At 32.1% G+C, this 24,539-nt stretch overlaps 2 protein-coding genes and 1 long non-coding RNA gene across 11 annotated transcripts in view; 2 read left to right on the forward strand and 1 right to left on the reverse strand.

Moving 5' to 3' along the window:
• Positions 1-16,480, forward strand: part of LOC141451357 (uncharacterized) — an 18,297-nt gene extending 1,817 nt beyond the window's left edge. For 3 of the 7 annotated variants that reach the window (XR_012456705.1, XR_012456710.1, XR_012456708.1), the window contains 13 exons: positions 1,352-1,464; positions 3,185-3,316; positions 3,400-3,609; positions 4,640-4,736; positions 5,135-5,240; positions 5,344-5,448; positions 8,647-8,803; positions 8,880-9,166; positions 9,254-11,105; positions 13,108-13,232; positions 13,316-13,448; positions 14,350-14,553; positions 15,944-16,480. Coding sequence is in view for 1 of the 7 variants with exons in the window: in XM_074122664.1 (XP_073978765.1) it covers positions 1,352-1,464; positions 3,185-3,316; positions 3,400-3,609; positions 4,640-4,736; positions 5,135-5,240; positions 5,344-5,448; positions 8,647-8,803; positions 8,880-9,167 (1,208 nt within the window). In the remaining 6 variants the exon portion in view is untranslated. Of the gene's footprint in view, positions 1-1,351; positions 1,465-3,184; positions 3,317-3,399; positions 3,610-4,639; positions 4,737-5,134; positions 5,241-5,343; positions 5,449-8,646; positions 8,804-8,879; positions 9,232-9,253; positions 11,106-13,107; positions 13,449-14,349; positions 14,554-15,943 lie in introns of those variants that run through there. The other 4 variants (XR_012456709.1, XR_012456707.1, XR_012456706.1 and 1 more) reach the window with 4 other exon arrangements.
• LOC141451361 (uncharacterized) lies at positions 15,966-24,353 on the reverse strand. 3 transcript variants are annotated; one of them, XR_012456713.1, is made up of 3 exons: positions 18,705-19,350; positions 17,217-17,341; positions 15,966-16,050 (listed from the first exon to the last, which is right to left on the reverse strand). XR_012456713.1 is itself a non-coding variant. In XM_074122671.1 (3 exons), exon 1 carries the CDS (start codon positions 24,309-24,311, stop codon positions 23,037-23,039), a length of 1,275 nt encoding a protein of 424 aa, XP_073978772.1. In that variant the 5' UTR covers positions 24,312-24,353; the 3' UTR covers positions 15,966-16,050; positions 17,217-17,341; positions 21,153-23,036. The 3 variants fall into 3 exon arrangements, 1 of the variants encoding a protein (XP_073978772.1); XR_012456712.1 differs by having other exon boundaries at positions 17,217-17,425; XM_074122671.1 differs by lacking the exon at positions 18,705-19,350 and adding an exon at positions 21,153-24,353.
• LOC141451366 (uncharacterized) lies at positions 17,449-21,892 on the forward strand. Its single transcript, XR_012456722.1, has 3 exons — positions 17,449-17,536; positions 19,343-19,519; positions 21,769-21,892. It is a non-coding gene; the product is annotated as an uncharacterized lncRNA (long non-coding RNA).
• Positions 24,354-24,539: the final 186 nt, after the last annotated feature.

Below are 24,539 nucleotides of genomic sequence, written 5' to 3' on the forward strand. Positions count from 1 at the left end.
TTACTGTGACCAACGATGACCATTTTCTCACCACTGGACCTTCTTTAAATTCCTTAGGTTCCCCTTTGTTATCACCTTCGACCATAGAAGGTCTGATAATGTTGTGAGACTGAGCTTGGCTTTTATCGTTCGTCGAGCAGTTTTAGGTTACAATCAAACGAAATACTTATAAAATCTATTATATGCATTAAAATGTCTCTCTCTCTCTCTCTCTCTCTCTCTCTCTCTCTCTCTCTCTCTGAAAGAAATGTCACGCTTGGATATACAAGTTAAAAAATCTGCTCTAAATTTGTAACATCTCCTATAAAAATCAGAAATGTTAATTACATTTCAAATACTTTCATAGTAGAGAAGTTTATATCATTCAAATTTGCACAACGAGTTGCATGTAGAGGATATACTTTAAACAAATCCTGTTTCGTAATTTTCCCTAAATTTCCAACATTTTTTTGAGAACAAAAAAGAAACCAAAAATGGTAAGAAAGAAGTAGCGTTGACGGAAAGTAGCTACACTCTCTACGTCCAATTTTCGTGACTGGTACTTAGATATCAACTACCTAAGTTTGAACCGTTCTTGGGCATCCATTAGTGGGTTATCTCTCCACGTTAAGCCCAAAAAGTGATGGAGTTCCAGCAGCTTTTCCGACCGATGCCCACGGTTCTTCGTGCTTTGGAGCTGGAGAACTGATTACTCTAGGGGGCAGCATTGGCATTCAAGGCTATTCCACTAGTCTTTGTTGGTAAAACAAATGGATACTTCTTCGAAATTTTGCTGATAACACAGCATTTCACGAACAGCACCAGGCTAAGATTTTCCTGAAAGATCCTCTTTGTTGAACTTACATATCTAGGTTCAGTGTTTTTTGAAGAACTAGAAACTTTTTCTAAGCCGCAATGGGGTATGTGATTTTAAAAAATATTTCAAGCTGGTACTTGTAACATTATGAACATGTAACATAAAGTGTGTCGAATAATTCGAAGTTTGAAAAAATAGTTGGATTTTATATATCGCTGGCTCAATATTACAAGGTTCTATGTGACCAGAGGCACGTTTAGAGAAAATCAAATTTTTAATATTTATTCTACTATTTTTAGATAAGTTAGCGCTGCGCTGCAAAATTGAGTCTGTTACTTAGTAATGTGTAAACTAAAAAACAAAACTGAATAATCCCCATTTCGCCTTACTTAGATTAGATTTAATTAACTATGTTTCATCCTACAACTTTGATACTGAAAATGTAACATACAACCTTGTAATATTGAGCCAGCGATGTATAAATTAATTATTCTTACTTGAAAAATAAAGTTTAAAAATTTTACTCATTGGTATTTATATTATGATATATTGCAGCATTTAATGGTTTCTCTTCCTTCCATTGCTGTCCAATGCTACTTTTTGAAGAGTCAGATTTAGATTCTGCATTAGACTGTTTAATTGAGTCATCGTTCAGATTTAATGGAATGGTAATATCACTTAATTCTAAAGCTTTAAAGAAAATTGAATTTTTTAATTTAAAAATTTAGTAGCATAAACAGGAAAAGTTTTTATTTTACAGTATTATAAAAGGCATTTATAGCATTAGAAATTTACTGATTTATTTTACTTAGCAATTCGGAGGGGATTTTTTTTCTGGAATCTAGGCTAGATGTATCCCACAAGATGAATGAGTCAGATCATCTCCCACCACGTTAATCGCAGAATTGCAATTTACAATCTTAGAAAATCAGATAGAATTGTTTGGGGGAACAGGAGGTATTAAAGTAATTCCTACTTCATTTAGAATGAACTTTATATAAGAAAAGGCCCCATTTAGCAATAATCTCAACAAAAGAATCGCTTTAAATTTCTGTGAGCAAAGTTCTTTTTGCATTTACTCGTCAATCTTAGGAAGCATGACTAAGATTCGTGTAAGTTCTCACTATTACCTCTCAAATTACCTTTCACTATTACCTCTCCAAAGGGTGATAATTGCAATTGTACAATATAGTACGTCAGAAATACACGTTTAAGATAACCTGATTAAAAAAGAAAAAGCAATTTTTACAAAAAGGATTTTTGTGTTTCTGCCCATGGTCAGCGTTACTAAAAAACAGAAAACAACGGATAGTTTAATTTCGATATTACTATTGCTATTCTATAATAAAGTTTTGATTAAAATCGAATACTCGGAACCCCCGCTTTACTGAACCAATTTTTCGGTTTTTAAGAATTTATTCGAAATGGCCAATGATTTTCTTCTAAATTGATTGAATTATTAAAAATTGTAGTATTACACTAAAATGTTATTTCAGAGTAATGCGGGGACATAACTATCATTTATATATTATAAAATAAATACTTCATCATTGTCATTTGTACTAAAAACTATATCATTTATTTCTATCATTGTATACTCTCGGGCAGTTTTATTTAATAAGAATATGTACCAAAATTACAAATTTAAAGCAAGATAGATAACGCAGATGACCCTTTGCTGAATTGAATTTGGCAGTTTTTCAATACTTTTTCGAAAATGGTTTCAACGATTTCCTCAAGTGTGCAAAGACCCTATACGTATGTCAATTTTATTACTATATTTGTAATATATTCCAAGAAACTTCATTTAAGTTCTTAGGGAGGAGTGACATAATGCGTTGGAAGAGTATAATTTTATCGATAGACTACAGATCGCCTCTATCAAGGTTTCTCTAAGTTTCCAGACAATCACCGAAGGGTTTCATTTGAAATTCGAATCATTTAGGCCTGCTATTTTGGTTTGATCTTTTTAAAAAATTTATAAAACAGTATATTTTGACATAGGGAAATATATTGAAACCCAGTATCTTCCTAATACTTCAATATTTTCAATTCTAATTTTTAAGAACGTTTATATAGCTTAACTGTGTTCAAGTTAATGTGAGTGACACCCCGGATTTTTTTTTCCTGTTCTTAACATTTTAAGCAATGTTAAGTGGCTCGCAAAAGTCACTTTACAATAGAATAGCTGTAGAAGTAGCTGGTAGGAAATGCATTGAACTGGAGAATACAGCAAAACATTGTTTTTGTAAACTAAATAATTAGTTGTAGACGTCAGAGAAGCGTTAGACTCTTGAGTGGAAAATGTATAGAAGCGAAGTTTTAGAGAATGACATGTACATTTTTAACCTTTTACTTTGTTTTAATATATTGTTTTTTGTTTCTAAGTTATACTGGTCGGTCACTCATGCCTACATTCAAGAGTCAATCTTCGATGTTATTGTTAGCAAATTGTTGGATTATTCTCAACGCAGTCAACATCTTGAATTTATTAATTGTGGTCAACATAATCAATTGAATGTAATTCTTATCAGATTATCTGTTATTTCAAAAAAAAGTTACGTAAATCGCTCATTTTTAACTAGAACTATTTATTATTGCAGATGATACATAACAGTACACCGACATTTTTCACTGGTTGGGATCCCCGAGAACTGGAGCTTGAATATGACTTGAATATGTCTGTATGTTTGTTACCTTTTAGAACAACAGATGAAGTAGTAAGTCTTGTTTCCATGCTAGGTGGCGCATCCGCAGCTTCAATTTGGACAGATAAATTATCTGTAGCCAATCGTGTTATAAAATTGTTGAAGGTGATTTTTTTTATTACATTCTGAAGTAAAACTGTGGATAATAGAATAATAAAGTAATAAATCTTAGTATGTGCTCCTAGGTTCTACTACTAGGCTCCTATAAAGTTAGAATCTAGATACTCTTCTGATTCTGCTATCCTTAATAAGTGTTCTAGCCCTTTACTCAAGAGATTTTGGGGTTCTCAACTTTATAAAACAAACGAAAGTTACATTAAACCTCAATAATGACACAATACACTTATAGAGGTAGTGGTTTTTGGCGACTATTAGTTTACCCAAAGGCAAACTCTAGCTGTGTGCAAAATTTATGTTTAAGAGAGCCACATTAGTTCTTTTGGTCGCAGTGAATTTAGCTTTAGGCCATTCCGCATATACTAATTTACAATTTAATGCTTGGTTAAACAAATGCTGAGCAATATCGCTCGGTAATATTCCAAAGAGATTAGCTCATTGGTTTCTAAATCGGTTAGAAAACTCGGTTTCAGCTCCAACCTATCTTCAGGTTTTTACTCCTAGGAGGCTCTTGTAATTCACAGATGGACAGAGATGTCTAGTCTTTCCCTTTCACTATCATTTTTTGCTTTTGCACGTGTGTGCTGGCTTCCTCAGTCGTACGCCTCCTCCCAACCCAGGGTAATTTAGAATTTCTGGTTGTATTAGACCTGAGCTTCTGTCTGAATGGTAATCTCGGCTTAGCATAAAATACACAAGTTATGATTTGTCAATTCTGACTTTGTACTATTTTAGGTAACAGTGGCCTTTCAGCACTCTGGATTCTCCTCGAATTTGTCCTTTTGGCAAAGAGGGAGAAACCCTTCTTTTATTGTCGTATCAGGTTCCCCACTGTTGCCTTCCGCTTTTAGCTCCATTCCAGCTTCTTAACCCGATAAGTGTTGCTTCATGGCACTTTTCTGGTTGGCCCATTTATCCAGGCTTATTTGGAATCATTTTTTTAGGCTATAATTATTACTAATATAAATCAGTACACTTAAACTAATTCAGATTTTCAGATTAATTCTTCTGATTTTAGATCGATAATATTTGGGTTAATTCACATGGCCTTATTACTCCTTCTGTACCATTTGAATCCTGTTTTGAAACAAAACTGCCTTTTAATGGATACCCGCGTAAGTATTGCTCATAGAATTACAATTGAATGAAGTAATACTGCAACTAGAGCTCTATAAGGACTATAAGGATTTAAATTTAAATCTTTAAAGGAAATTAGTTCAATGTATGTCCAAACTACAGAAGGGCTCCTTTATCGGTGTTGGTTAGTTGTTTCAAAAAATAATCATTTGAATTCAAGGCTTTGCTAAACCCCTCACTGTTTAGAAGAAAAATGTCATTTTTTCTAGACATTAGAAAAGGTGCAATACGGGAAAATTTATGAGTCTGATGTGAGATACTATTTTGTAGGCAGAATAGATGTAATTGGAACATTTCATATGAAGAAGTTTTCTTCTGATCTTTAATAGAACAGGTTGTCCTTTTTACTTTTACTTACTATTTTGTTTTGCTTCAGTTTTAGAATATTTAACAAGAGTCAAAGATTTAAGCTCCGAATTATTCTTAGATACACATATTCTTGAAAGCGACGATTGGAAGAAAGAAAATAAACATCTTTTTAGGTAAATTGGTTCGTTATTAATTTTTTCTTTGGCTTGATTCTATTGAATCTATACTGTAATTCGTTATGTGTTATCTTTTTTGTTTGTATGATTTTTTTAATAGATGTTCAGTCGCAGAAGCTGTTGATTTTGCAATAGAAGGATATAAAGTATTGAGTAAATTAGATGATCTTGCTATGCATAATCTCTTCAGTTTACTACTTTCTGAGTAAGTGATCTATTTAATATAATTAAGTAATTTCAGAAGAAATGAAAACAATAAAAGCTTTAGAAAAATAAAGGCTCTAGCTTAGTAGTTTGTGCACTAGACATTATTATTATTATTAAACATTTTTTTATTGATTTATTGATTTACATTGAAAATTTAACCAAATGTATAGCCTTGGTCATAGACCGTCAGGCGAGTTGCCACTTAATACAAAAAGAAAAATAATGAGTAATTGTACAAAAATAAACAAATTAAATTTCAATTGTTACGCTACAAAACAAACATTAAATAATAGTATTTTTATAATAGTTATATAATTATTTATAATAGTAATTCTTTCTGAGTTTATGATTACAAAAACAAAAAACAAAAATCTAATTTTAAACACAATTCAAGAGGCATGTGAACTGAGTAAATTTGAGAGAATTTTTTTTTTTGAAACTATTAACATAGTTGAGAAGTGGATAAGGCACACAACAATAATCTATGAGTGAACTGCTCCGTGTACTGACATACATACGTATACTCGCCTTCACGATCATCAGCTGTTCTTCCGTTCAATACGCATAAATCGTTATCTTCACACATCCCCAACAGTTTGTTTCCTTCTCTATTCAATATCTTGTCTTTAGATTCCCTTACAGCATGTATATTTTTAGTCTTAATGTCATCAGGTAATATTTGCAAATCAGACAGTCTGGCATTACAATCCCCAATAAGTAAACAATCATTCATTCTATTCTCAATACAAAAATTACAAATATCATTAAAATTTTGCTCCCAAAAACTACAATTTATATATACAGGCAGAAGGTAAAACAGCTGAGTGCCCACATTTACCTTTAATAAGACTTAATATTCACAAACATAACTTTTTCAGACAAATCACTCCTAACACCCATTAAAATTCCACCTATTGCTCTACCTGCTTTACCAGACTCTTTTATGGCCACATCCCAATACAAAACAAAACCATTAAATAAGTTATATAACTTAGCTATGTCCTTTTTCAAAACAGAAGCTTCACTTAATAGAAATATATCAAAACTAGTTATTAACTCAAAAAAAATCAGTATTATTTTGTTTGTTACTTAATCCTTTAATATTATACGACAAAATCTTAATTAATAAAAAATTATTTACAATCGGCTAAATAAACTTAACGCAGATTTCATCCGACGCCGTGACCGTGATGATGTAGATAAAATAAAATAGGGCCTCGCCTAGTTGCTGTCATTTTAAATGTGGAGTACCTTCAGTTGTCACACTAGAAACACTTCCGCCACTACCTGCTTCATTAGGAAAATTAAGAAAGTCAACACCTGTTATTTCAGCCAGCAATGCAAGACCATTTCCTCTTTCTTCTGTTATGAGACCATCCTCGTCATCCCACTTGAACCTAACAGTTCGATTGTTAACAGTTAATATTAGTACATCTGTACGTAATCGCAACCTGGCTCCAGGTATAATTTGCATGATTCTTCTTCTCCAAAACAGCAGATTGTTTCTTCTAATTCGTGTCACATACGACAAATCTTGTTGTATCAAAATGCCCGTATTTTTAGCTTTATGCATACTGGACATTATAAGAAGAACGTCCTTGTAACTGGCGAACTCAACTAATACTACTCTTCTTCCGGTTCTTGAACGGCCTATAGGAAACGCCTGAACTATATTAACTTCACTCGTAAGCCCCAGCAAGCTTCCGCACAATTCATGAACCACTTTCCCGTAGTCTGTGCTCTCAGGTATACCCCTGAATTTGAGATTATTTCTTTTAGATTTATTTTCTAAGTCCGCTAGTTTCTCCTTCAGCTGCTTATTCTCCGCTTTGATCACAACCAGCTCTTCTTTAACCTTTTCAAATCCAGAAATTGCAAAATTAATTTTCTCATCAATCTTGATGAGGTCATCCTTAGTTGCAAGCTGTGACATCTGCTCACTCATACTCTTTAACATTATTTTCATCTCATTCATCCAGGATGTTTGCAGATTAAGACTTGCTTCACCCATCTTGCAATTTACTTGACAGATTTTATCTACTTCAGGAGAACTCTGAGTTTATTTAATTTACTTTTTGGCGTCAAATATTTGTCAATACTTTCCTGACTCATTAAATGTATTAGAAATATTGCGCGTATATAATTTGAGAAATTTAAATTCAAAAAGAATTAAATTGTCAATAAGCAGAGAAAAAGCTGTTTAATAAGCCTGCTGCCAGCTTAGAAAAATAATTCAAAATAAATAGAGCCAGATGTCTTGTTTACCAACACGGTAATTGAAAAGTAATAAACAAGTTTAATAAAAAATTGGAATAAATCTTTACCAAAGTTCTAAAGATGTTTGTAAGAAATACTGATGGTATCAACAAAGTTGATAACAGGTAAATAATAGAAAGAGAAGGGATGAGATAACAACATAAAACTATATCCCCACCACTCACAAAAACAAGCACTGAACTGGCAAAATTCTCTTTACTATTAATAATTAACAAATCTTTATCTTTAAATAACTAAAAATCCCTTCGGTAGAATTTTGCAGTTTTTTGCTATATTAAACTTCTTATGGAATCCTACACTCACGTCAAAAATCAAGGTTTAAAACCTCTTAGAACTATGTTTTTTTAACAAAAAAACAGACAGCACAAAAATAGATGTTCACTCTACAACAGCACTAGACATTAGTGAGAAGATACCCTGTTCTTCTCTCTGCCTTTAGATTTTCTACCCTGCTCGAATCCACCTATCTGCCTTTAGATTTTCTTTTGCTGTAGCTCTGATACCCCCTTTTTTTGCATTATTGACTGGTGTGGGATATGTTTGTATCGAGGGAACTCTGACCGAAGGCCTGCAGACGCCGAAAAAAGTCCTTCCCTGAAAGAGGGCATTTACCCTCACATTCACATGTATATCAGAAAAGCGAATTCCGTCTTAAGACACATCCGCACCAAACGTCTGTGGCTTCCAGATTTAACACAGTCTAGAAAGTGCAGGAAGACTTCCTTCACGGCTAAACGTAGCTACCTCTGGCCGGTATTGCCTCCCCTCTATTCCGTAAAAAAGTCGTTATTTCTTATTATCTAATTCTAATTCTCAATATTATTATAAGGATACTCATTCGTGCTAATAAATTCTTTCATTGTTAATAGGTTTTTTCTAAAATTCAATATTAATAATTTTTTTTATGTTTACATGGCAGAAAATTCAAAATAAATATGGTTTCTAAAATTGCTTCCCGTCTGGACAGCATATACCATCCTTTTTCGAAGGTGGACGTTTTGTGCTACAAATCTTCTTATGAAATCGTGATGATCACATGTGTATGTATTGATGTAGATAAAGCATTCTTTCTACAGGTAATTTCTTCACTATTTATATTTTATATATTAAGATTGAATCAGTGTAAATTAACACATATTCTTTGCCTCGTAGCTGTTATTCTGCTTGATAGCTACAAGAAATGCTGTGATAGTGAATGCAGTACCAGATGTGCTGCATAAAATAAGTCGCATACTACCCCCGACTTTACCAAAAGGAATTGTAACATTAATCAACGTAAAGGATATGACAAGATTTTCATCACAGTATAAAAGAATAGGAAAATACTTGCATCTTTATTTTAATTCAAATATAGAAAGCAGTCGAAATTTTGGCGAAGATACCCGTTATTTATGCTCACTATTTTCTAAAAGGAAATTAGTTTGGTTACAAAATGAGTAGTACGTTTTTACATTAAATTAAAATTATAAAAACATTAATAGTAATAAAAAATAGGTTGAAAGATTTTGCATTTTAATCTTTTACAGATTTTCTAGTGCCAAAAATAAGGTGGAATGAAGGTGATGGTGGTATCATGTACTGCATAATTACATTCCATTGTATTTCTTTCGGGCAGCACTGATACTAAAGTTTACTTTTATGTTAAACTTTTATTGTGGGCAACGAATTTTAAATAAAATTTAAAATGAAATTTATAAAGAAATGGAACGACACAGAATGATACAACATGCAAATATTAACCCTCAAATATCTTAAAAAATTTACTGAGTTAAATGAACTTAGTGATAAAACGTTATATTTTAAAACGTTATATCTAAAATATAACGTTATAACGTTAATATTTGTATAAGTAATATATAAATATATGTAGAGAAAAAAAAGTTAAATATAATAATAAAGTAATCATCAAAATAAATAACTGTAATGGGTTTTGGAAAGATGTCAGATTGATGAACGGACTGGATAATATATATATATAACAATATATAACACTGGATGAATGAAATAACTATTTCTATCACTTATATAATTCTACTTAGTCCACTAAGAAGATACAGTGTGACCTGCCTTTGACCCAAATTTTTAAAACGGATAAACCTTTTGCCCTCTGTTAGTTAGAATTAGTAATAGCTAAAGCTAAACGTGGTATAATGACTCCGGGAGTGGATGGTCTCCGCGTGAGAATCCAATACGCTAACCTTCTAGCTAATCCCTTCCCTCATACATCGTTATTGTTTTCTATTTTATCTTAATTCAAAACTGCTTTTAGGGACAACAACCAAAAGCCCTCATAACAACAGCGGTATTAACCAACTAGTATGTTCAGAGCGGGAGAAAAAAATCAAAAACAAGTACACTACTAAAAACACAACATAACAGACTCATCCTAAGCAAACTTTCACTACTGTACCACTGTAACTAAACGGATTATGTTAATAAAAAATGACGTCGTTACATAAGAAAGAAAAGGAAGAAATGTGGACATCGTATAAAGAATAGCAATATACAAACACAAAGCAATTTAAAAAAAAAAAATTGCTACCTAGTTAACCATAACTAGGACACGTTATTTAAAGTCATTCTGGTCAAATCAAAGAAAGAGTTGAATAAAGTTTACTGAAACTGTAAATAAAATAAAAAGCATGAATATTTCAGTATTTTGCTTGTTCTTTACTGATGAAGACTTTCCAGATTTTAATATTTTCGCATTATTTATTAAGAAGTATCACATATTTATCAATATTTATAATAATCTCTTTTAATTTTCAATATATCCTAATAAATTGAACTTGGTTTAAATCAGGGTATTCTGCTTACATAAGCGGCCCCCTCATGAAAAATACAATTAAAAAAAATTATCTATGAAATCAAATTACACAAGATTTAAATACATACTAGGTTTCATTAATTTAATTTCACTATTTTTCAAAAAATGTTTTGCTCATTGTTTTATTTTAATATCATACACACCAACACCATGTGATATCTTGTAACCAAGTATGTAACCTCCCTCATTCAGCAAGTAGTGATAGTCTTCAACATAGGTGCAATTGGGGAATACCATCCAATATGTATTTAAACTGATAATCATCGTATGGTTATGGATGAAAGACCAAAATCAGTAAGGTATTCAACAAGCAGTGAATTACGATGGATAAACTCAGCGATACATTTTTCATTCAGTTAATAAGAAATAAATAATGCTTGTCGATGGTTCAAAATAAGCTTGTTTGAGTTATTATTTTAAAAATAATACTTTTTTGATTACAAAAAAATCCTAAGAATGAAAAAGGGGTTTTGGTGATGTTACTTTTTTTTTTAATCTACCTACCACTTGGTCTATGGAAATGATCTTCAGACGATATTATCCATCATTTAGTACGTTTAAAGTATTACTTCATCAATTAACACCTATTTTATGATGACTAATGTTTTCGTTTGAGTCGGAATAAGTAATATTTCCGCATTCATAGAAGGATGGTTGACGTCCTATTTAAAAGTACGTTAAACATGCATGAGAATGCTATAGCATTTTTATCAGATGAAACTATTTTTCAGTCAATTTAAACCTTTTTTCGATATTACTAATTCTTTCTTTAATGAATTCTTTTTATAATTTTTTTTTTCTGAAAAAAGCATGAATGTTGTTTAGTATGTTGCTTGTTCTTTATTGTTGAAAGTTTTCCAGATTTGAATATTTAGGCGGTATTTATTAAGTAATAACACATTTTGTATCAATATTTATAATAATTTCTTTTAATTTTACAATATTCCCTAGTACAAATGATCAGGAATAATTCAGTGTTTTCTGTTTGCATAAGCGCGCCCCCTCATGTAAAATACAATTCTAAATTATTATCAATTTAACAGAATTACACAATACTTAAATACATACTAGTATTCATTAATTTTATTTCAATATTTTTCAAAAAATGTTTTACACTTCGCTAACATTTTAATGTCACACACACCATGTGATATCTTGTAACCACATATGTAACCTCCTTCGCTCAGTCAGCAAGTGCAGTGTGAGTCGGAAAGTTGGTTGAAGTTGAATCTACCAACTAATGTGTATTAAAAGTGATTAATCATCATTTGGTAATGGTAAAAAGTCCAAAGCCTACAAGGGATTCAACAGAGTACTACTAATAGGCAAAATCAGCGATACATTTTACATGGTGATATAATAAGCATGTTTTGAGATTTTATTTAAAAAATAATGCTTTCTTTTGTTAACAAAAAACTTCTAAAAATGAAAGTTAGGTTTTAGTGAAGTTGACGTTTTTTAAAATTATTTTAGTTGATTATTATTGGACACCTTATTTCCATTCCATAGTTATTCAATACCCTTATGACAACAGCCGTATCTATAAACTAGTCTGTCCAGACAAAGTTTCCATTATTATTATTATTATCCGTTTCCATTATTTTGGTTACAAAGGTATGCTTAATTTTTTTTAATAAGTTATGAGTACCAAAATGTCTTATTGCACAAAGCAATAGCCTCTTCTGAATATTATTCAATATTTCTTTACATCCAGCCGTACGCCTATAATATAGGAGGTGATTCTCATCAAGACTATTCTGGAGTATAAAGAATTTATTTTTAAATAGTTTTATCAATTATTTATTGCGATGAAGTGTTTACCCAAAAACTAAAACTTATTTTGATTATTAATCTTTTCCTTTAAATCTGTATATATCTTATAATTTTTTTACAATAACGGTTTAAGGTTAATTGTTAAATGAAATTACGAATTTATTCGTGTCGTTTTCAATCAAATAAAACAGTAACTCTGTTGATTTAAAACTATCTGTTTTGTATTAAGCAAAACATTTTTATACGTATCATGTAAAATGTTTCATTTTTATTCTTAAAAAAAATTCATTTTTGAGGTTCACACAAATTATGTACATATAATTTTTTTCACAATTTAACCTAATCGCTAATAAAATCATATTTGATTTTATTAATGAAAAAAATTTGTACTTCTTAAAAACTGGATTTACGGTGCATGTTAACGCTTAGCTTAATTTCAATCCGTTCGTTTAATTTAAATATCCTTAAGGTTTGTCGTACAATAGTTAATAATATTGAGCAGAATTTTTCATTTTTAAGAAAATTTTATTTTTCTACGTCTCTTATCTTCTTCTACTTCTTATTGTTATTGGTTTTTGCACTGATGCAAATTAGCTATTTATTTGATAATCTTAACGAAAAAAGTTAATCATCTGAAACAAAAAGAAAACTGAATAGTTTATATTGGTTTCTAAGGACTAGAACTGCTTCCTAAGCAGAAAATGATCCGATTTCTACAATCTTACTCTAGATGAGAATTAAATTATAATTATTAATGTAATATTCTTTTCCATTATCCAGTGCTCTCATCCATGGACCTTTCCAACCAGCTGTACCAACTTGAGCGAGCTCACTAACGTTTATCTTTCATCTGAAGTGATTATCTCTGTTGTCCCTTCATTACATGCAGCAGGAAGCCGGTAGATGTAAGTCGATTCTCATTCATTCTATTCGGAGTATAAAGAAGTTAAGGAAATCTATCACTCAGTCTGTGGAACTTGTTGTTCAGGTAGGCTTATCAGTTTCCTCTATACAGTCTAGTGATAGTTCATTAAGAGACGTCTCTTGCTTTAAAAGGCTTTTTGTAATGGATTTATCCTGTACTTCAGCTACTATTAAATGAATTGTCAATACTGATTAAGGTAAACTATGAAAATATTGTATCTGCATGATTATGTTACATCCAATATCTCTTTCGTAATAAAAAAGATAAAAAGAACTGTTGAGTTCTTATCTAGAAGAAAATTTGGAAAAGTTAAATAGTTAAGAAAAATTCATAATATAAAAAACGCTAATTGAATTTTTTCAAGCAGTCTAATATTTTGTAAAGTGTTTAATACAGTTCCACTATCTTCCATTTAGAAAATGAATAGAAATAACCTAGGTATTCCTCATTTTCAAAAATAGGATTAAAATTAGTTGAAATATTCAACGTACATTTGTAGACTAGTATTTTCAATCTAATAAACTATTATTTGACCAAATTAAATATCTTTTCCTCAATATTAAATTAGTTTTAACATTAAATTTCTTAGAAAAATATTAATATTTAAATAAAAGTTATATATTTTAGACAAGTAACTGGTAAATTAAGAAAGTCGGATTCTTAAAAGTATTTATTTAAAGTAAATGTCGGCGCTGTAACTTTAAACTCCGTTCATTTATATTGATCAAAAGATGTATTGTGGTACTGAGATAGATTCCTTATCTAGGCCTTGAATTTTATGGTTAATATGAGAAATTTCTTAAGTACATTTGCTAGTCGCCTCGTTCCATTTTGGTAGTTATGTAAAGCTCTCCTGAAAAAAGAGCCATTACCACTTTGCTACTATGTTGATCACAAAGTTACATGTGGTTAGAGATTTTTCTTTCTTGTCTTAGTGATTATTATTTAATGGATTAGGTTTTTTCAATAATAAAGTTAAAAATATATATTTATTTACGTCCTACTTTTACATAGACATAGTTTTTATAATTTATTTTTTAAGAAAAGTGTATATAAATTATTAAAATACAAAAGGAAACGTAAATATTTGCCACCAGATAGCAGTGTAGTAGTCTCCCTATATGTACCAAGTAGCAGCCTAGTAATGCTGAGCTTTCATCTGGAAATGATTATCTCTATGAACCCTGTTTCACATGCAGCAACCGAAAATATTAGGAGATTCTCATTAAACCAAATCTAAAGAATGAAGAAGTCAAGGAAATATCTACTTACCTCTCTGCCTTTGTAGGATTGTTTTGCAGGTAGTCTTATCTATTTATTTTATACGTTCTAAGTATTGCAACATAAACTAATCGTATTTTTTTGATAAATTATCTTTTCCTTTGAAACAGAATAAATAACGTTTTAATTTTTGTAAAACTGAATGAAACCCAACAAAAGGTATTATTTAGTAGTAATATGTAATATGCATGTTTATGTTGCAATCTTGCATGAATTTTTTACTTTTATATAAAGAAAATTATGATCTAGTAGGAGAATAAGAAAAAAACCTTTTATTTTTTTTAAAAAATTATTTATTTGCATCTCTATTCTTTTACATATTCAATTAGAAGAAAAAAAATATATATATTTCAATTATAAAGTGCAAAAAGAAGTGCTAAAAAAAGGTTAAAAGTATCAAAAAACGAAAAAATGATTAGTTCCAAAAAAATCCGTAAGAGGGCGCCACAGAACAGAAATAAAGAATTAGTTCCAAAAAAATCCGTCAGAGGGCGCCACCTATCAGCTGTTTGTTAGAAAGTAGATAACAGTGCTGTAGCCTTCCCTATATATACGGCAACAGCACAGAATCTCGTCAGTACGACTTGAGTGATGCAGGGGGGAAGGTCGCTCTGTCGCTCCAAACAAAACTATCTTATCTAGTCTAGTCTAACATTCATCACCTCTCTCCCAAAGAATCATGATGGGTCGGGAGATGTTGTCGCCACAAAACAGAAACTAATGTTAGTTCCAAAGAAATCCGCCAGAGGGCGCCACCTACCAGCTGTTTGTTAAAAAGTAGATAACAGTGCTGTAGCCTTCCCTATATATACGGCAACAGCACAGAATCTCGTCAGTACGACTTGAGTGATGCAGGGGGGAAGGTCGCTCTGTCGCTCCAAACAAAACTATCTTATCTAGTCTAGTCTAACATTCATCACCTCTCTCCCAAAGAATCATGATGGGTCGGGAGATGTTGTCGCTTCGACGGTTCTCCCCGCCCTGCCCCACCCTTCCAGCGAACTTAGTTATATAGCCTCCCAGAGCAAGATGGCGGCAGTCAACTCACCTGATCGCCAGTGCCCACCAGATCGCCCAGCTGTTCAGTTGCTCTAGCACACTCTCACGACTCTGCCAGCCATTTTTAACCTTCTCTCAAGGTTTTCTTTTTTACTTCTACCACTCTCTAGACCCTGTAACCTTCCTTTTAGGTTATCCTTTTTATTTTTTCGCATTTTCTTCATCAATTTCAAATATTAATAAAATATTATTAATTTTTTCTTTTTCATATTAATTAACACATTAAATAGAAAAATAAATTAAATAATTTTTCAAGACTTTTTTTTAGCAACAAAATTACACTTTTTTTAATATGCAATTTTTTAATTTTGATAAAAACATGCATATTACGTACTTACTTTTTTTTTATAGATTCCTAACCAATGTATGTTGAGATTGATGTTTCACGTCTTTTTCACTTAGGCTTCCATTGATGAACAGTTTTGCAGCCAGTACTCTGGGAATCACCAGCATTGATTCTGAAAAGCATTATTTATTGTAATTTAAACAATTAAAATGTTTAGTGAGTTTTACCTAGCATTAAGCAGCTACAGAAAAAAAAACAAAAAATTTATGTATATTATAAAAATTAAATAAAGAAGATTGTAACTGAATTAAAACATTGATGTATAGATTAAAATAATTTATTAAAGAAAAATTTAATTTTGGTTTAAGACGTTAACTTTTATTAAGATTATAGAATAAATATCATAAGAAATCAATGTACCTACTACCGCTATCATGTAATAGGCAAATAAAATATTTTAAAAAATGTATTATTATTGTTAAGTAGAAAATTTGCCACGTACTTTATCTGACTGTTGTGATAATTTTGCCAAAAAGTTATATTTTTTATGTAAAAATGTACAAATGGTATAAGAGTAAATATATTGCTTTTGCATTTAAAAATAGCTGCCTTTTATTTATGTACCTACAAAGTTAATACCACCTTACAGCAAAATTTATAAAATAGAAGTTTAAGAAGTAAAATAAATGAAAATGGTTCAACAGGATGTTACACTGTTAAACAATCAACTGCAAGGAATAAAAAATGACAGTTCAAGCATTGGCTCAACCATTATTATAAGTGTTACCATAATAGAAGATATGTTGTAGAAGTAGTAGACTGTATTACTGCTGAATTTCGCGAAAGTAAAAGTAAATTTTTTCTAACATGAAAAAACCTGCAATCTGGAGAGCATAAATGCGAAAAATATACAGATTTAAATCAATTCAAAATTCAATTAAACACACTCTAAAAGTACGAAGTTTTTATTCGTAAAATAACTTTTACTGTTAATTAGGTTTAGTCGTCTAAAAAATTAAAAAACATTTTTATAAACAACGTTTGAATACAATTTAAACTTATTCCATGAAAGAAAACTTTTAAGCCCCTCCCCCAAAATCAAACAAAGAGTTAATATTGAAAAAAAATTTAAATTGACTGAAAAAGTTTAATTTGATTAAAAATGGTACAGCACTCACAAGCGTATTTAACGTTGTTTATGTAAATTGATCTTAACCTATCTTCTACGAAAGTGGAAATATTACTTATTCCGACTCAAACGAAAACATTAATCACCATATAAAAGGTGTTAGTTTATGATTTAATACTTTAAACGTGCTAAATGATGGATAAGCTTACCTGAAGATCATTTCCAAAGGCCAAGTGGTAAGTAGATTTCCTTGACTTCTTCACTCTCCAGAATAGAGAGGATGAGATCCATCTAACATTTTCCAACTTCCACATGAAAGCTCAGCATTACTGGGCTGCAAGCCGACAAAGATTTTACTTTAGTCCAAAGTGATAAAGTATTACTACGCCATGCTTCCATCTCGCACACCACCTGCTGACTTAGTGGGGAAGGTTACATGGTGGTTATTCAAATGCTAATTAAATCGTAAAATATTTTGAAAAAATAATGAAATAAAAATTACGGAACATAGTACTTTTTAAAGGGTTTGGTAAGTTTAGAGCATTTTTATTTGTTTTTAATGGTTAAGTTAGAGTTCTATTATTCGGGGGGGGGCTGCGAATTTAGGCAGAAAACGCAAACTTGTATTTTTTGATTTGTTTAGGGAAATAATTATTACAATTACTTAAAAAGTACTTAAATAAGTAAAATCTTAAAAGACATAATGAAAAGGCTAGAAAAAAGGGTTTTTGTGTTTGCTTAGTGTCTGTATGAACATTACCAAACCAACATGCACAGCTCCTAATAATAAAGGACTTAAACACACTCAAAAATAATAACCACACCAAAAACATTGAACATCTAACTATCCAGGCAGGAGTGGCAGTAACATTCACTTATTCATCAAATTCATGATAATCAAGAACACGCAATCACTTAGCTGCTGATACTATCAAAAATATACATACAAAACTGAAGACACAGAACTATGCAGCCTATCAGGTGCTAGGAACAGCAAATAATCTAAGAATAAAATAAGATATAATAATCACGTATAAAGTAAAGCGGATAAAGGTAACTCATAATCTTAACACACTCAGACTATGTTAACAAAACGATAGACTTCAACAAAAACATACGACACACGTACTTAGAAAAAACAAAAACCGATTACACGTATCCAACATCAAATTAAGAATATCACCTAATAAAAAGCACAAAAATACGTATGCATTAATCCTACCGACATCACCTAACCTGAAAGAAAGTACTTACCATTGTTTCTCAAATCTCTAATCAAAGATAACAATAGATAAAGATAATGGTTTACATTATGAAACAATTACTTAGAACAAGCAATAATTGCCCAAACCAAGACCAACACCGATACAACATATTCGGCACATCGGAAAAGAGACATACAAACTATGTAACCTTTTCCAGAAACAGGGCCTGAAAACCGCAATTAGGACCAACAAAATGGGAACAGGATATGTGCACATACCGAAACTAACAACACTTATGTCATCAGTAATATTTATAAAATAGACTGTTAATACCTAAATTGGTCAGAGCGGTGGAAAAATTAAAGACATATGTACAAAGAACACATTCGCTAGTACAAATACAATAAAACAAATTCAACTTATGCAACCCTCAGCACAATGACGCTGTTAAATGCTGAAAAAAAAATTGTGAAAAATAATAATAAACATTACCTTTTAATTTGTTGGTCCGTTATTGAATAAAACAACGGTTTTGATAGAATAGAACACCTTTAAAGCAATCTTGCTAGGAATATCGCACCATAATTGTTCACTTGCCGATGATGCCTAAACTTACTTAAAAAATTATTTTGATTTACTACATTATCTGATAAAGCAATGATGGCTCGTTAAAAGCCTGTTTCATTTGAAGTTAGGAGGTTATAGTGTAAACTGAAACCCAGAAGTAAAGCTGCATATAAGACCATTTTGTTTTTTTTATGCTATCTAGTGGCGCTTGCTAGAACTACAAAAGGGTTGTAGTTTTACAAATCGCCGCTAGATAGCATACAAATTTACTTTTGCACGTTTATTGGGCAAGTCATTGACCCCAATAATATATATTTAATTAAACAATAAACAATTCTTATATTGTATCGTATTCAATACAATGTATAAGATTAATATTGAGGGTATACCTTACGTTGAGTTTATAAATAGTACTAATATTATCATTTTTTTTATTTTGATGAAAATGAATTAAAAAATTATTAGCTTAACTAAAAATAGTTCTTTGTGCTTCGAAATTTATACAGAATAAGCAAGCACGTTTGATATTGAATTTTCAAATCACATTAAAACTTTTTTTTCAGACACAAACAGAAAAATTACCATTATATGGAAAAAGTTTTCGCTTAAGTTGTATCACTTTGAACGTATTAATAAATAATAAATAAGACTATCTGAAGTACGTAGTCCCCTTAATTGACTGGAATGCAGAAATGGAAACGAATTACCACAACTTATGTGAGGACATGCCGCTATGAAGGGTAAATTATTATGAAGTAATTGCTATGAAGGGAAGAGTAAATTTACATTTTAACATTTTCAAAAATAATAGTTATCCTCCGCATTTAATTGAAAAAATACTGAACCAAGTCACCAGACAACTCTCTCTTACTGACATTGACACTTCCGTACAACATTCTATAACACATTCTAGTTCACAACCACAAAGTTTATTTCCATACCTTTTATCCACGGCCTTTCAGAAAAAATATCATTAGTATTCAAAAAACATAATATTTCGACAGCTTTTAAGAACACCAACACCTTACATACCTTATTCACAAAACTAAAAGACCCTACACCAAAATTGTTCCGTTCAGATGTAATTTATAAAATCAATTGCAAAAATTGTGATGCCACATACGTCGGACAAACATCACAATATCTAAACAAGAGACTATACCAACACCAACACGACTGCAAAACTAAAATACCTAATGATACCTTATCTGCTCTAACTAAACACCATCTAGACTTACAACACGAATTTGACTTTGACAACATTTCCATACTTGCAACTAACACCAACAGAAACAAACGGAACACATTAGAAATGAAACACATTAAAAAACAACAAAAATCTATTAACTTTAGGACAGACATGAACAATCTTTCAAATTTCTACAAGAACATTCTTCAAACAGTAACATAACAAATTCCACTCCATTTAACTCACCACATACCTCAAGTTTTTCCAGCCCTATTCTTTTCACCCCTCCCTTACCACTATATAAACCCGCTTTTCCGTGAATCCTTAACAGTTATGATGATATACTCGTAGCTCTACATTAAACTTAACAAACTTTTTTTATAATTAAACTTAACAAACTTTTTTTATAATGTCTTTCCAAATTATATTTATCTATCTATTTAATTTTATGTTGTAGAAATAATTTTTATTTTATTTAGTTTTTGTATTTTTTTAGTTTTCAATTTTATCTATATTAGTGTAATATTCCTTTTGTACCGACCCTGAAGAAGGTAGTAAAAATTACCGAAACGTTGGTATAAAGCAAAAAAGTTGTTTTTATTTAAGACCGCACTTAGAAGTTAATCTAAACCTTTTTTCTTCTTTTCTAGAAAATTAAACCATTCTGCTCTCAAATCTCTTAAAAATCATTAAATTAATAAGGTTCAAACAATTAATATCGAATAACGATAGACTAATTACACGTGAATCTCTAATAAACTAAATGAACGTGGTGGAATAAACCTACTGAATTTTCATGTACTATTTTAACAATAAAATCGAACTAAATCTTCAAAAAGATTCAATTTTATTGTCAATTAGGTTTATTTGCCTAAAAAAATTAAATAAATTTTTAGGATTAGTGAGAAACTTCTAGGCTCTGTAACCTCTTAATAAAAGTGGAAGGAGTCGGGATAGCAAGTTTGGCTGCAGAAAAAAGGCCACGACTTCCCTAGGTTCTAATCAAGTAAAGTTTAGCAGAATTTCTATTTATATCTTTCATCATTTTTCAGTGATCAAATTGTAAAATTTGTGTAGGAAAGTTCAGGAAAATCAACATATTGTATGAAATCAACTCAAACGAATTAGGGATTGCACCCTTATTTGTAACATGCAATGCTAAAATATTTGAAACCATTTCATACCTTTGAGTATCCTTGTTTAACGTTGTACTTTTAAATAGAACTTCAACCTTCCTTCTATGAAAATGGAAATATTACTTATTCCGACTCAAACGAAAACATTAGTCATCATAAGAAAGATGTTAGTTTATGAATTAATAAAAAAAAAATTAACTTCACTAAAACCCCTCTTTCCTTCTTAGGACTTTTTTTTTAATCAAAGAAAGTCTTATTTTTTTAAAAATATCTCAAACAAGCTTATTTTGAATCATCGCCAAGCATTAGCATTTATTTGTAATTAACCGAATGAAACATGTATCGCTGAGTTTGTTTGAATTCACTGCTTGTTAAATCCATTATTAAAGGTTTTGGCGTTTCATCCATTATCAAAAGATTAGTCACTTCAATACACATTCGTTGGAGTACCCTACCTACAATTATGTTTCCGACTCACACACTTGCTGAGTGAGGGAGGTTTCATACATGGTTATAAAATAACATATGGTGTTATTAAAATAATGAACTGTAAAACCTTTTTTGAAAAATAGTGAAATAAACTTAATGAAATTGAAACCTACTATGTAATTAAATCTTTGGTTCCTTTGTTACATAAATAATTTTTTGGAATTACAATTTTTAGAATTTTACTTGAGGGGTGCGCTTATGTATGCAGAAAACACTAAATTATTCCATCTTTGCGCCAAGAAATATATGTAATACAAAAGAGACCTACATTAATAATTTTAATTTAATTTACATTTTCATTCAAACTGAATCTGTAATTTTGTAGTTAAAGTCCGTGGCCATCAGTATAATTTGTGTGGAATATGAAATACACTGGGCCAAAAAAGTCTGTGAACACTAACCTAAATTTTATTACTTTTATTATTATCTTACTAGAAACTTCTTTTATTTTCAAATGAAATATACTATTCGATAGAGAGAAACCAGAGTTTTTCATTTTATATTCAATCTTTTATTTTTGTTCAGCAGGAATATCACAATTAAATGTTTAACAAAACAACACCCCAAACGAATGCAAAAAAAGTCTGTGAACACTTTGCAGAAATAAATCATTGTCACACATTGTACATGAATTATAAATTTTAAAAACTTGTAGGACCTCCTATGTTCCTAATCACTTCCAACAAACGAGCTTTCATCGATCCTAATAATTTTGTGGTCGTCAATGTTGGAATTTTATCCCACTCTTCTAAAATAGCGTTTTTTAGTTGTTCACGGTTTCTTATTCCTCGTTTATTTATTTCGCGGCTGATTTCATCCCACAAATGTTCTATTGGGTTAAGGTCTGGCATTTGTGGAGGGGTGTTTAGGCGCCAGAGTGTATTATTTAAAAGCCATTCCCGAGTTTTTGGTGCGGTATGTTTCGGGTCATTGTATTGTTGGAAGACAAACGTTCCCTCCAACCCTAATTTTTTTGAATTTTCTTTTAAATTGCGTCTTAATATATCCACATACACATATTGGTCCATCATACCATTAATTAGATCTAACTTGCCCACTCCTTTAGCACTAATGCACCCCACACCAGAATGTTGCCTCCCCCATGCTTAAAAGTAGGCTTCATATTTTTCATTTTCATAGCTTCATTTCTTTTTTGCCACACTTTTTGTCGTCAATCAGACCCTCATACATTGAATTTCGACTCATCTGAAAAGATTACGGTTCCCAGAAACTAGAAGGCTTAGAAACATATTCTTTCGCGAAATCCAATCGGCGGTTACTATTTATTTTATTGATTAAAGGTTTTTTCCTCGGGACTCGACCGCAATAATCGTATTCATATAATTTATTTCTAATTGTATGTGGTTAGATTAGATTAGATTAGGGCGGCCTCAGGGCCTACGCCACTGCGACCCCTTTGGGTCTATTGTGGCTCCCCTAACTTTAAAGCTCACCCTCCAGACCTGTCCTTTTAATTAGACTCTTAATGCTAGAGAGCGACTCTTGGGTAAAGCTCTCAGGCCTTGGTTTTTCCTCCCCGAGAAGTAACATCCTTAGCCACACGAGCCCCTCACACTGACACAACACATGTAGTGCCGTTTCCTCCTCTTCCTGACAGAACCTACAGAGGCTATCATCTGCCAGGCCCATGCGATGCATGTGTTTTCTGAGTCTGCAGTGGCCAGTTAATAGGCCTACAATCATCCTGATAGCCCCACGGCCTTGACGGATTAATTCTGCAGTCAGCCTCGGCGAATAGACTTTAATAAACTCCTTCGCCTGTCTCTGCCCAGTGGTGGCAAGCCACCACTCCTGAGACCTACTCTGCACCCATAATTTAATGGTCGCAGTCTTAACACACTTCGGAACCCCAAAACAGGGCTCCGGGCCAACGAAGTATCTCGCAGAGCCTTCCCGGGCCAATAAATCTGCCGCTTCGTTACCCTTATGTCCTGAATGACCAGGTACCCAGACCAGAAAGACCTTATTTTGGTCACTGATTTCCTTCAGGGCACCCAGACAGTCCCACACCAGTTTTGAGTTAACCTGATAGGAACTAATTGCCCGTAGAGCAGCCTGACTATCCGAGAAAATTACGACCTTAGAATTAATAATTCCTCGCCCTTCAATCTCGGTAGCACAGAACCTAATTGCAGCTAGCTCAGCCTGAAAAACTGTAGCTAGTTTCCCTAGGCTAACCGAAAAGCTACATTTCGGCTTCACCCCGTACACTCCCGCTCCCACACCCTCCTCCATCTTGGAGCCATCAGTGTACCACATTGAATCTCCCACCACTGGGGGTCCACGTCTCCAAGCCTCCCGGTCTCCAATACAGACTTTGAACGGCTTGTCGAAGTTATATTTGGGAGTCATAAAATCCGAAGGCAGACCCAAAATAGGATCGGCCTCCAGCTCCTCGTACAACTCTTGATATGCTCCTCCATGCCTGACGGTAATAGGAGCTTGTCCTTCCATAAGCCTAACGACAACGGCCCTTGTGACGCCCTGAATGTATATGTGCAATGGGGGCAGATTTAACAAAACCTCCAAGGCCGCAGTAGGGGAAGTCCTCATGGCACCAGTGACGCTCAGGCAAGCTAGCCTTTGAATACCACTGAGCGCCCGGACTCCACCCACCTGCAAGGTTTTTGCCCACCAAGCCACCGCCCCATGTGACACCATGGGTCTTACTACACTCTTGTAAATCCAGAGTGTCATCTTAGGGCTCAGTCCCCAACTTTTCCCACACAGCCTTTTACAGTATCCTAAAGAAACTTTTGCCTTGTGGGAAATCATGTTTAGGTGAGAATTCCACGTGAGCCTTTTATCAAAGATAACCCCAAGATACTTGGCCTCCATGGACAAGGGGATAGTAACTCCCCCCAAAATTGGTTGCACCAATCCATCCAGATTCTTCTTCCTAGTGAAAGGAACAACCCTAGTCTT

The sequence above is a fragment of the Rhodnius prolixus genome, unplaced genomic scaffold (assembly GCF_049639745.1).
Source record: "Rhodnius prolixus isolate KJV_2025 unplaced genomic scaffold, Rpr scaffold_8, whole genome shotgun sequence".
NCBI lineage: Eukaryota > Metazoa > Arthropoda > Insecta > Hemiptera > Reduviidae > Rhodnius > Rhodnius prolixus.

Coding starts and splice junctions, on each gene's coding strand:
- LOC141451361 (XM_074122671.1), bottom strand. CDS start 24,311: ATGACACTCTGGATTTACAAGAGTGTAGTAAGACCCATGGTGTCACAT.